At 45.0% G+C, this 11,823-nt stretch overlaps 1 protein-coding gene across 6 annotated transcripts in view; it reads left to right on the top strand.

Annotated features, from left to right (window-relative positions):
• Positions 1-11,823, top strand: part of Cabin1 (calcineurin binding protein 1) — a 150,568-nt gene that overhangs the window by 12,293 nt on the left and 126,452 nt on the right. For all 6 annotated transcript variants that reach the window (XM_013520399.1, XM_013520400.1, XM_013520401.1 and 3 more), the window contains exons 2-6: positions 833-909; positions 1,803-1,895; positions 5,452-5,565; positions 7,922-8,056; positions 9,266-9,446. In XM_013520399.1, the coding sequence (XP_013375853.1) occupies positions 907-909; positions 1,803-1,895; positions 5,452-5,565; positions 7,922-8,056; positions 9,266-9,446 (526 nt within the window). In that variant the 5' untranslated portion in view covers positions 833-906. The remainder of the gene's footprint in view (positions 1-832; positions 910-1,802; positions 1,896-5,451; positions 5,566-7,921; positions 8,057-9,265; positions 9,447-11,823) is intronic.

Genomic DNA, 11,823 nt, shown 5'->3' with positions numbered 1-11,823 from the left:
GCTGGCCTCAAACTCGTAGCAACCCTCCTGCTTCAGCCTCATGAATATTGGGATTACAAGTATGTGCTGCCTTGCCTGGCTCCAACTGTCTTTCTTCCCCAGCCCACTAATCTACTTTACCTATTCTAGACATTTCCTATAATTGGAATCAGACAATATGAGCTCTTTTGTGTATGGCATCTTTTATTTAGCATAACTTCTTTTTTTCTTTTGTCTTTTTGAAGCAGGATTACATTATGCAGTTCAGGCTGCCCTTGAACTCACTTTGTAGCCCAGGGTGGCCTCAAACTCAGAACAGTCCTTCTTCCTCAGCCTCCCAAGTGCTTGGATTACAGGTGTGTGCCACCACGCCTGGCCTTAGCATAACATGTAAGGGTTCTTTTATTTTGTAACATGATTCAGAATTTTATTTTTTTATGGCCAAATAATACTCTTTGGCGGATATAGGACATTTTATCTGTCCATCCATCCATTGATTGTTATTTGAGTTATTATGAATAATACTGTTGTGAATGTTCACGAGTAAGTTTTGGTTTGGATATGCTTTAATTCCTCTTGGACACATAGGAATAGAATTTCCAATCATACACTAACTCATTAGCATTTCAAGGAGCTGCCTTATCCTCTGCAGGAGCTTCCACATTCCGAGTAATAATGTATGAGATCCTCATTTCCCTGCGTTGTAGCCAATCCTGTCATCTTTTTATCACCTTAAGGTGGTCTGCTAGTTATGACTTTTTCCATTATTCTTCTGAAACAGGCGGGCCACTGGCACTGTGACAGTGCTGGTTCTTCCTTGGCCCTCTCTCAGTCTGTGCTGTTTCCTTTCTAGGAGATTTATGGGCTGGCACAGCCTTTGTCATGATGGAAGGTGATGCTCTGTGGCGGTGCTGAGTCTCTGTCAGTATGGTAAGTGCTGACGCCTGCCTGCGTGGCTGGTGCCGAATGTTGTTTTGGTCCTTATCTCCTCAGAGCGAAGGCTCCCAGGAGGGCTCTTGGTGTAGTTGAGGGTGTGGGTGTTTGACTGGCTGCTGAAATTGCTTATAGGGCCTCCTCACAGTTCCTGGAAAGACACAGTCAGCATGTTTTACGGGCACTGTTATTCTTTCTAATACTTTGATCTTCCACAGTGTTGAGCGTTGCTGGGGGATCCCCAGCCTCTGTTCTTTTTGCAGTGAATGGTACCCAAGTATAGGGAAGTGTGAAAGTACAAGATGGCACTGCTCTGGTTCAGGCGTAGGTGGGGTCGGGTAGGGGGATTTCTAATGGACAGCAAGTCCAAGTCAGCAAGATTTCGGTGCAGGGACCTTTTGGTCTCAGTGTAAATAACTGATAGAGCCAAGGTTGATGCTGGCCTGTGTAAGTGACTTACATACCAAGATCGTTACTGGCACCAGGTCACCTGTGTATATTTTGGTGTAAATGTGGACTAAGCAACTGAGGACGGCTGCGAGAAGGGAAAACCAAGCGGCTGAGGACTGTGCAGCAGCTGGGGCCACAAAAGCTGCTAAACAGGTGGACTATGGCTGAGCAGCGGAGTAAAGATGTGTATCCGCAGTTTATTTAGTCCATAGTCCTGCGTGTCTTTTTCAGGCAGTCTGAATCTCAGGTGAACCTCCCAGTCTGCACTGGGGGTGAGACACCAAGACATGTTCCTGCACATTGGCATGGTCCCTCAGACACCTGCTAGACTGTCACCTGTGGTTACTTTCCCATGGCGTTTCAGTAGAATAGACTGTATACTGGAGCTGAATTGTATTCACCTGACAGCAGCACTTCTCTTCCTTGAAACCCATTTCTAGATTCGAATTGCAGCTTTAAATGCCAGCTCCACAATTGAGGATGATCATGAAGGAAGCTTTAAAAGTCATAAAACCCAAACAAAGGAGGCTCAGGTATGTAATATAATATTTTCCTTTGCAGGTAGACCTTGCTTTTCATTTCTGTATATGGGACCTCATTTTAAATGTTTTCAGACATCTCCTCAATGGAATTTTTTTTTTTTTTTTTTTGTCTTTTTGAGACAGGGTCTAGCTGGGTGTGGTGGCACACGCCTGTACTCCCAGCACTAGGAGGCTGAGGCAGGGGGATCTTTGTGAGTTCGAGGCTAGCCTGGGCTACAAAGTGAGCTCAGGGCCAGCCTGAACTACATAGCGAGACCCTGTCTTAAAAAGACAAAAAAAAAAAAAAGAGAGACAGGGTCTTCGTTATGCAGTTCAGGCTGGCCCTGAGCTCACTTTGTAGCCCAGGCTGCCCTCGAACTCACAACGATCCCCCTGCCTCAGCCTCCCGAGTGCTGGGATTACAGGCGTACGCCACCATGCCCAGCCTTAATTTAATTTTAGAGAGAAACCTTTTTTCAGTGCTGGTGATTGAACCCAGGACCACAAGCACGCTAAGCAAGTACTCTTCCATTGAGCTACACCCCCAGTGGAACTCCGTTTTGAAAGATAGCTAGCTTTCCATCTCATGTTAAATCTATTTCTTTTCAGATACAGTCGCATTAAAGAGAAATTGTATATGTTCTGTGAGTGTGAGGAAAGGGCCCACTTTTCTAGCTGAGGCCATCTTTCCATTCAGCCCATTCTTTGTGTAGGCCTCAGTGTTGGCATGCCCAGAGAATGGTAGGATATTTGCGGTGGATGGTCCTTTAAAGTTTCCTAGTGTATCACTCTCATTTTACAGTGTGCTGACCTTTGAGGAGAGCTGCCATGTCTAGGATCTCCCTCCAGGATAGTGGAGGAGCCAGGTCCAACTTCAGTTTTCTAGGTTCTTGATCGTTCCTCTCTACCCTATTGCCTGTTTGTCTGTCTTGCACCTACCTCCCTCTTTTTCTTTTTTCTCTCCTTCCATCTATGCATTCATTCATCTCTCCATCCATGCCCTACCTAATGTAACAAGGCTTTGCCCTCATCTTTTAAATTATTGTCCCTGTCTTTGTTTTCCCTGAAATAAATATCTGTCCCCTTCCTCCTTTTTATGAGAAAAACTGGGACAGTTCCTGAGACTTCTCAGAGGTCTAGTCAGCTAGATACAGAGTACATGTGTATAATCCCAGCTACTCAGAAGGCTGAGGTAGGAGGCCAACCTAGGCAGTGTAGTGAGATCCTGTCTAAAAATTTTTAAAAAGACTGTAGCTCAGTGGTAGAGTATGTGTTGAGCATGCACAAGGCCCGATCTTTAGTACTGGAGGAAAGAAAAGGCTACCAGTCAGCTGTCCCTGGTCTTCAAGAATGTTAGTGGGAACAGCTGGGCTTAATGTATGCCCATAAACTCAGCACTCAGTAGGCTGAGGCAGGAGGCGAGTTCAATCCCAGCCTGGGTATATAGTGAGTTCAAGGCCAGTCTGAACTGTATATAGTGAGGCCCTGTCTCATAAAACCAAAGCCAAACAAGTAAACACGCCTGTTACTGGGATAGAGTGGGAGTGCTGGAGGCAGTTGTCACCTTCCCTAGGCAATGATAAAGTTAGGACAGAGAGTAGAAAGCCATGGAGCCGGACGTGGTGGTGCATGCCTGTAATCCCAACACTCAGAGGCTGAGGCAGGAGGATCTTTGTGAGTTCGAGACCAGCCTGGGCTACAAAGTGAGCTCAGGGCCAATCTGAACTGCATAGTGAGACCCTGTCTCAAAAAGACCAAAAAAAAAAAAAAAAAAGAAAAAAGCCATGGAGAGTGGGGTGTGTAGCGCCGTGATTTGAGTGTGTATGCTTAGCATGTGGGAGGCCCTGGGCTCAGTGTCTAGCACTAAGGAAAACAAACAAAATAAAAGAAAGCAGTGGAAAACATGTTCATATTGAATTATTTCACTCATAGCACTTCCGATATCGAATGTGTGGGGTGGTTTTTCCTTCCACCAACCAAATGTCCAACTCTTCAGATACGAGCTAGGTGCTGTACAGTTCAGTCACTCTCGACACTGACTATCGTGAGTTGGTGTGACACTTTACCAATTTAATGGCCCTATCCGACTAGACTGCCTTCACTTCACATGCCAGTTGCAGGCACTAAGTGCCAGGTTACTCACATTTCTGCTGGCTTGGCACATTTCTTTCCTGTTTTAGCTTTAATAATTTGCTCTGTGTTACAGAACACAGAGAAACTTGAATTACATTGATCAATTTATTAGAAAGGATGCAATCCAGGACCAGCCAAATGGAAGGGATGCGCAGGGCAAAGTAGAGGGGCTGGTGCACAGTTTCTCTCTTGTGCGCTGCTCTCTCAGCACCTTCGTGTGTTGTTCCTCAACTCAGAAGCTCTCCAAACCCCATCCTTTAGGGGTTCTGTTACACTGGCATGATAGATTAAATCATCGGTTACTGACTCAATCTCCAGCCTCTTTCCCCTCTCTGAAGGTTGGAGGTGGGGTGGGAGAACTGATAGTTCCAGCTCTTTAATTCTTGTTGGTCCATAGTTCCAACCCTTTAATTGTGGTTGGTTCTTCTGGCTACCAGCCCAATCCTGAAGCAATCTAGGGGACCCCACCTATAATCTCATTAATATGAATTTAGGTCTGGTTGAAAGGGGCTTGCTTGTTATGAGTAACAAAAGACACTGTTAGCTTTTTGTTTCTGTGACAAAATACCTGACATACACACTTAAAGGGAAAAGGTTTGTTTTGGCTTACGATTTCACAGGTTTCATCCATGGTTGGCTGACTCCAAGGTAGAAACATCATGGCAAAAGGACATGGGAGAGCAAAGCCACTACTAGAATGGCAGCCACGAAACAGAACAAAGAGCCAGAGAGAGAGGAAGGGGCTGGGGCAGGATGTGCCCTTCAAAGGCATAGCCCAGTGACCTACTCCTCCAAATGGTCCCTACCTCCTAACAGCCTGCCCAGCTATAAACTCATCAGTGGCTAGTCCACTGATGAGGTTAGTGTCCTCATAGTCCAGTCATCTTTCTAGGCCCCACTTCGGAATGTTGTTGCACTGGGGATCCAGCCCTCAATACATAAGTCTTTTGGAGGGGACACTTCATATTTAAACCATAATGTACCCTATCACTGGGGAAATTCTTTAAGGGTTTAAAAGCTGCATCTCAGGAACCATAGACAGAGGCCCAGTATGTACTTCATACAATGCCACACACATGCTGAGGCTGTCTGGGTTATTCTAGCCTGTGTGGCTACTTTTCTGTTCTCACCTGAAATGGGTTACTGGGCTCATACCTTGGCATGATCTGAATCTGTGCTGGGCCGCTCTGTGTTGTTTTTGCTGTTGCCTACACTATTTGTGCCTATATCACTTGTGTCTTCTTAGAGTGTTTGTAAGGGTTTCTTTCAGTGACTCGCTCCTGGCAGATTGGAAAATTAGGGTTTTCTTAACTATAGAGGGTGCATCTTTTGATAATTAACATAGCCATGACTATAGTTCCCCTTATATACATTTTTGGTTTAAAAAAGACAAATCTTTGTATTGTGTGAAAATGTCTTCTGTCTTGGTTTGCAGGAAGCAGAGGCTTTTGCCTTATACCACAAGGCCCTGGATCTGCAGAAACATGATCGGTTTGAGGAGTCTGCCAGAGCCTATCATGAGCTCCTGGAGGCGCGCCTGCTGCGGGAGGTGAGGCAGCAGCAGGCCGGGCAGTGCACCGTGGTGGGAAGCTGGAGGGCTCTAGAGCAGGGCCACGCGGTTCTTACCTCGTGGCTGGGTGACCTTGACGACCTCTGAGCCTCTCATTTTCCCCGCCGGGATCTGCCTGTTGGGGGGTTGTGAGTGTTGAGTGAATCAGTGAAGCACAAAGAGCAGTTCTTGGGGGATGGTAAGTGTCTTAGTTCCTTTTTTTCATTGCTGAGACAAAAAAACCGACTCCTAAAGTTAAAGGAGGAAAGGTTAATTATAGCTCACAGTGTGTAGAGTTTTCAGTTCATAGTAGGCTGGTTGCAAGGCAGGGTGGTGTGGCAGAAGGGCAAGCAACAAGCAGTGACACGCGACCCTCTTTCTGTTCCTCATATTTTATAAAGGCTACCCACCTTTAGGGTAGCACTCACACCTTTAATCCTAGTGTTGCATGTGAATCAATCCCAGGATGGCATCCTTGATCCCTGCTTCGCACACCCTAGATCCAGCCACCTTTGAAAAGCCCCACCTATGACCCCATGAGGCTTTGGGGGGACATCTAGATACAAGCTATAACAGTAAGTTCTAAGTGTGTACCTGTTACTTAATCTTTACAGCCACTCTGTCTAGTAGGTGAAGATGTTCCTATTTTACAGTTGTGAAAACTGAGGCTTAGTGAGGAGTTGATGGCTCAAATTCATGTTTATAAGTGAAGTGTTAGAACTAGGATTGGAGCCAATTGTTTGCTAATACCTAAAGATCCTGTTGGCAGTACATTGCGGCAAATGCCATTTGAGTGACAGACCATGAGGCCAGGGAGTCCCTGTAAGAATGTGATAGTTTTGTCTTTATTCTTTTCTTTTCCCTCTCTTTCTTCCCTCCCTTCCCCCCACCTCTCTGTTCCCCTCGCCTCCCCTCCACTCCCCTTCCTTTCCCTTTCCTCCCTCTTTTTCTCTTTCTTCCTTTCCCCTTTCCTTCCATTCAACAGGGACTTGCAGTGTTTCCTAGGATGGTTTTAAATTGCTGAGCTCTAGTGACCGTCCTGTCTCAATCCTTGAGTAGATGGAACTACAGGCATACACCATTGTGTCCCAGTGCTGAAGACCTTTGAACATAGAGAAAAAGGCTGGGGATACTGGTAACAGCAGAGGGGCAGGTAGGGCTGGACTGGTCCCAGTGTGGAGACCACGTAGTGAGGAAGTTAGGCCTCAAGTTGGCTAAGTCATGGAGATATCATTTGGAGGTTTGAAAGTTGGACTCAACCTGAAATTGACTTAGGAAGGTGTATATTTCATTAAGAGGAAAGATTTTTATTTTTAGCTGCTCAGACACAAATAATGTGCATTAAGGAAGCAGACAGGCTCTGTGGGCATTATTCTGGTCCACATAATCTTTCCCTTGGGCAGAGTACGCTACAGCACTAGGGGTTTATGTCTCAAGGCCCATCCCTGGATATTTTCTGTCTCCATAAGGCAGAGTGCTGAGTTCTAATTGTCTGGAGAAAACACCTATCCTTTCACCCAAAGTATTATCTTTTATTCCTAATTGTATAGCTTGTCAGGATTCTTGGTTAGTGGTTATACTGTGTTGGAATTAGAGGCATGGGAATTGTGATCTGCTGCATACCTATTGGTAGGAAGTGGTGAGGGTCCCGGGGGGTGTTATTCCATATATATTGAGCCAGGTACTGGGACTGTTTCAGGAATGGGTCTCCCTGTCAGCCCATGGTGGAGTGGGTCATGGAAGCTGTAACTTTTTATAATCATGTTTATAATCCTTATGCCCTTTCAGCTTATGTTTACTTTTATTTCAGGTTTGGAATTACTGTCTTATTGCAGAGGTCACTGAGATATTATTAAAGTAATTTTTATATGGTCTCATGAGGAGTTACATGGTTGGGAACTCCGCTTCTTGACTCTTAATCTAGGGGTCTCCAGGGTGAAGCTCCAGGTTGTGCTTGCTGCCTCCAGAAAGACTCCTCACGCTTTGTCCTCTGTCTTCAGTCCTGCAGTGAGGAGCCTCTGGCTGGGCTGGCTTGCTGATGCTATAAATGGCACCATTCGTGCTTGAGCCCACAGGTGTGCTGATAGTGGTTGGTAAGGAGGGTTCTTGCTGTCACTGTGGATGCACAGACTCCTGCAAACTACCTGCAATGGTCTGGCTTTTTTTTCTGTGTGATTGTTGCCAGAAGGGTCTTCTAAGAACATATGCAGTGCTTTAATTTTTTCATGGAGGCTGGTACTGGAATGGCTCAGGGGCTTATGGCAAAGGTCATCCTGAAAGCCAGGTATTCTGCTGGCTGCTCCCTGAGGTGTTAGGGCCTAGGTATCACTTCTGGGCCTATTTGTTTTACTTACAGGCAGTTTCATCTGGTGATGAGAAGGAGGGATTGAAGCACCCTGGACTGATACTGAAATATTCCACTTATAAGAACCTGGCCCAGCTGGCAGCTCAGCGAGAGGATCTGGAGACAGCCATGGAGTTCTACCTGGAGGTGGGGTTTTGGTTGGTGCTCAGCTCCTTCTGTGTTTTGAGAGTTCTTGGTTGGTGGGGAAATAAGGTTGTGGTCTTGGCAGCTAAACAGAAAAGTTGGTAGCAGTGGTCACCAGGTTGTAGTGTCTGTGGCCCTAGCCAATGGGTGGTTAGGCCTGGAGAACAGGGGCCAGGGTGCAGAATCCTGTATGTGAGTTCTTTCTCGGCCACCCAGTACCTGTGTGACTGGGGGTGCCTCCAGGTCTCTGTCACTGTGGTGGGAATAATAAGAAAGAAAGTTGAGCCTGGGGATATAGCTCAGCGGCACAGCACCTGCCTGGCAAGAGCAAAGTCCTGAGTTCAATTCCTGGTACCAAAAAAAAAAAAAAAAGGATAGTTGTGAAAATTAGTGAGTTGGTTTGCACACGAGTATGCAGGCAGCCTAACTTCTTGCATCAGTCATAATAGTGTGACCATTATTTTTATATTACCTTCGCATTCTCTGTGGGCATCTGTCATGTGCCAGGCACTATGTTAACTGCTTTCCATGCATACTTCTGCCACTTTGCAAGGAAGGTGTCTTTATCATTGTAGTGATGAGGGAACAGAGGGTTGGAATGGTTGTGCAAATCAGTGTTGGAACAGGGATGTGAACCAAGGTCTCTCAAAAGTGTATAACCTTTCTAGAATAACAGGAAGACTCCATTTTTTGTTGTTTTCCTTTCTTTTTTCTTCTTGGTTTTTTTCAAGACAGGGTCTTGCTATGAAGTCTAGCCTCTAGTACTATGACGTCTGGCTGGCCTTGGACTCACTTTATAGCCTAGGCTGGCCCTGAACTCACTTTATAGTCCAGGCTGGCCTTGAACTTATAGTGATCCTCCTGCCTCAGCCTCCCTTCCATATTTTTATTCTGATGCTTTCACTGCTTTTACCTATTAAATATGTAAGGAACACAAATGTTTATACTGACCTTATATCAGTCGGTTCATGTAACTTTTTGTGTGTCATTTCTCTGAGTGTTAGAGACATGTGCCTCTAGAAAAAATGAGCTGACCTTGTTAGGTATAAAGCAGTTATGCCAATTTGGCATTTCTCTGCATTGTTGGAGTGGGTAGGCCAGTGCTGTGCCCCTCCTGACCCCATGGGTGTCTGATCAACAAGATCTCTAACTGAATGTGTGTGTGTGTGTGTGTATGTGTGTGTGTGTGTGTTCTGCTTGTGCTGCTTCTAGGCAGTGATGCTGGACTCTACGGATGTCAACCTGTGGTATAAAATTGGACACGTGGCCCTGAGGCTTATCCGGCTCCCCCTGGCTCGCCATGCCTTTGAGGAAGGGCTGCAGTGCAATCCTGATCACTGGCCCTGCTTGGACAACCTCATCACTGTCCTGTACACCCTCAGTGATTATACAAGTGAGTCAGACTTAATGTTTTCCCCTCATGTCTGTGTTCTTTTGGGATAGAGGAGGGAGAGTGGCTTGGATAAGCCAGGAGCCAAAGTTGATACTGATAGGCTTTTTATTTTTTTGAGGCAAGGTCTCACTATTTAGTGCAGGCTGACCTTGAACTCATTTATGTAGCCCAGATTGGCCTCAAACTCATGGCAATACTCCTGTCTCAGCCTCCTGAATGCTGGGATTATAGGCATCAGCCACTATACTCAGCCAACACTGACAGGCCTTAGGCCAGACTGTCAGAGAGAATGGAAATGTTTCTACATTTTTGCTTTATTCTGCTTGTCTTTCTTGATTTATCAGATGCTTTGTTGTGATAAACATGTAGCTGTGAATGACTTTCCCCTTTGCCCATCTCATTTTATCTCTGCATTATCCCATCCTTTTTTTTTTTTTTTTTCTGGTACTGGGGATCAAACTCACAACCTTGTGCTTGCCGGGCAGGTGCTGTGCCGCTGAGCTAAATCCCCAGCCCCTTGTCCCATCTTTTGTGTTTTAGTCAGTTTGGGCTGTATAACATAATGCCATAGACTGAATAGCTTAAACAACAAAACTTATTTCTCATAGTTCTGGAGGCTGCAATGTTTAAGATCAAGGTACCAGCAGATTTGGTGTTTGGCCTCAGCCCTCTTCCTGGTTGCAGAGCGCCACATTTCTTGCTCTATCTTCACCTTCTCTGTGACACACACAGGGAGAGTGCACTGTGGACTTCATCTAAGTCTAATTACTTTGTAAGGGCCCTACTTCCAAATATCATCACATTGAGGATTAGGGCTTCAGTATAAAAACTTTATGGAGATACCTTCAGTCCATAGTATTTTCCCCCTAGTTCATGTTGCCTTAGGACATGAGAAGACTTATGTCCTCACATGCAAAATACACTCATTTTATCCTAGCAGCCCCTGAAGTCTTAGCTCACCTTAGCATCAAATCTAATGTCCAAAGTCTCCTCTAAATATCTGACTCATATATGGGTGAGACCAAAGATATAATTAATCCTGAAGCAAAATTCCTCTCCATCTATGGATCTGTTGTGCCAAATAAATTATGTGCTTCCATGGGACAGACATAGGTGAGACATTTCTTTCCAAGCAGGAGGAATGGAAAAGAAGGAAGGGATGATCAGGTTCCAGTTAAGCCCAGGGCAATTTCTTTTAGATAGTGCAGTTTAGGAATAATTCTCCTAGGTCTGATGCTTTGCCCTTCAGGCTCATTGGTGTGACAGTGTCATTCTCACAGCTCAGTGAGGTGGCCCCTTTTTTTGATGAATGGTTGTTCAGCTATACCCTGGTGCTTTTTCAGGACAAGCTTTCTAAGGTTTTGCAATATAGATAGGCTAAGAATTTTCCAAATCTTTAAGTCCTGGTTACTTTTTGCTTAACAATTCTCCATTCACTTGATCTCTCGCTTATATTTTATTATATAGTCATCCTTTGGTATCCGCAAGGGATCAGTTCCAGGGGAAGGATACCGATATCTGTAGGTGTTCCAGCCCCTTATATAAATGGGCTTAATATTTGCATAAAATCCATGTATACCTACCCTCCTATATACTTTTTTTCTGGACAATTCAATTTGTTAATTTTGTTATGATTAACATATATTAATTGCACAAATCAGTGTAGATCACTGTGATCTTTCCATACATGCATATGTCATACACTGATGAAGTACAATCTACCCATCTTCCACCTCCCCCGCCCCCAAACTCCCTCCCCTAGCACCCTTCTCAAGCCCTTGGTAATCTCTCTCATACCTTAAGTCCCTTCTAATTCCTCTTTTACATCTTTTTTTGTTTTATTTTGTCTTTAAATCATCTCTAGATTTTTTACAATACAAACACAATATAAATGATAAACTGTTGTTAGACTGTATTTCTTAGGGAATAAGGGCAAGAGAACTGTACATGTTCAGTATGCACACAGCTTACTTCTCCCAGATATTTTTAGTCTGGCAGTGCAGAACCTGTGCATACAGAAGGCCATCTATAAGCAGTTAGGAGAAACCATGCCACATCTTCAACATTTTGCTTAGAAGTCTCCCCAGTTAAATATCCAATTTCATAACATTTTGCTTAGGAATCTCCTTAGCTAAATATCTAATTTCACTGCCCACATTTCTACCTTCCACAGAATGCTAGAACAAGGGGCTGGGGATTTCGCTCAGCGGCAAAAGCGCCTGCCTGGCAAGCACAAGGTCATGAGTTTGGTCCCCGGTACTGGAAAAAAACCAAAAAAAAAAGGGGCTGGGGATTTAGCTCAGCGGCAAAAGCGCCTGCCTGGCAAGCGCAAGGTCGTGAGTTCGGTTCCCGGTACCGGAGAAAAACAAAACAAAAC

The sequence above is a fragment of the Chinchilla lanigera genome, unplaced genomic scaffold (assembly GCF_000276665.1).
Source record: "Chinchilla lanigera isolate Chin_1 unplaced genomic scaffold, ChiLan1.0 scaffold00054, whole genome shotgun sequence".
Classification (NCBI taxonomy): domain Eukaryota; kingdom Metazoa; phylum Chordata; class Mammalia; order Rodentia; family Chinchillidae; genus Chinchilla; species Chinchilla lanigera.
The sequence above is the reverse complement of the archived record's forward strand: the minus strand, read 5'-3'. Positions and strand labels throughout refer to the sequence as shown.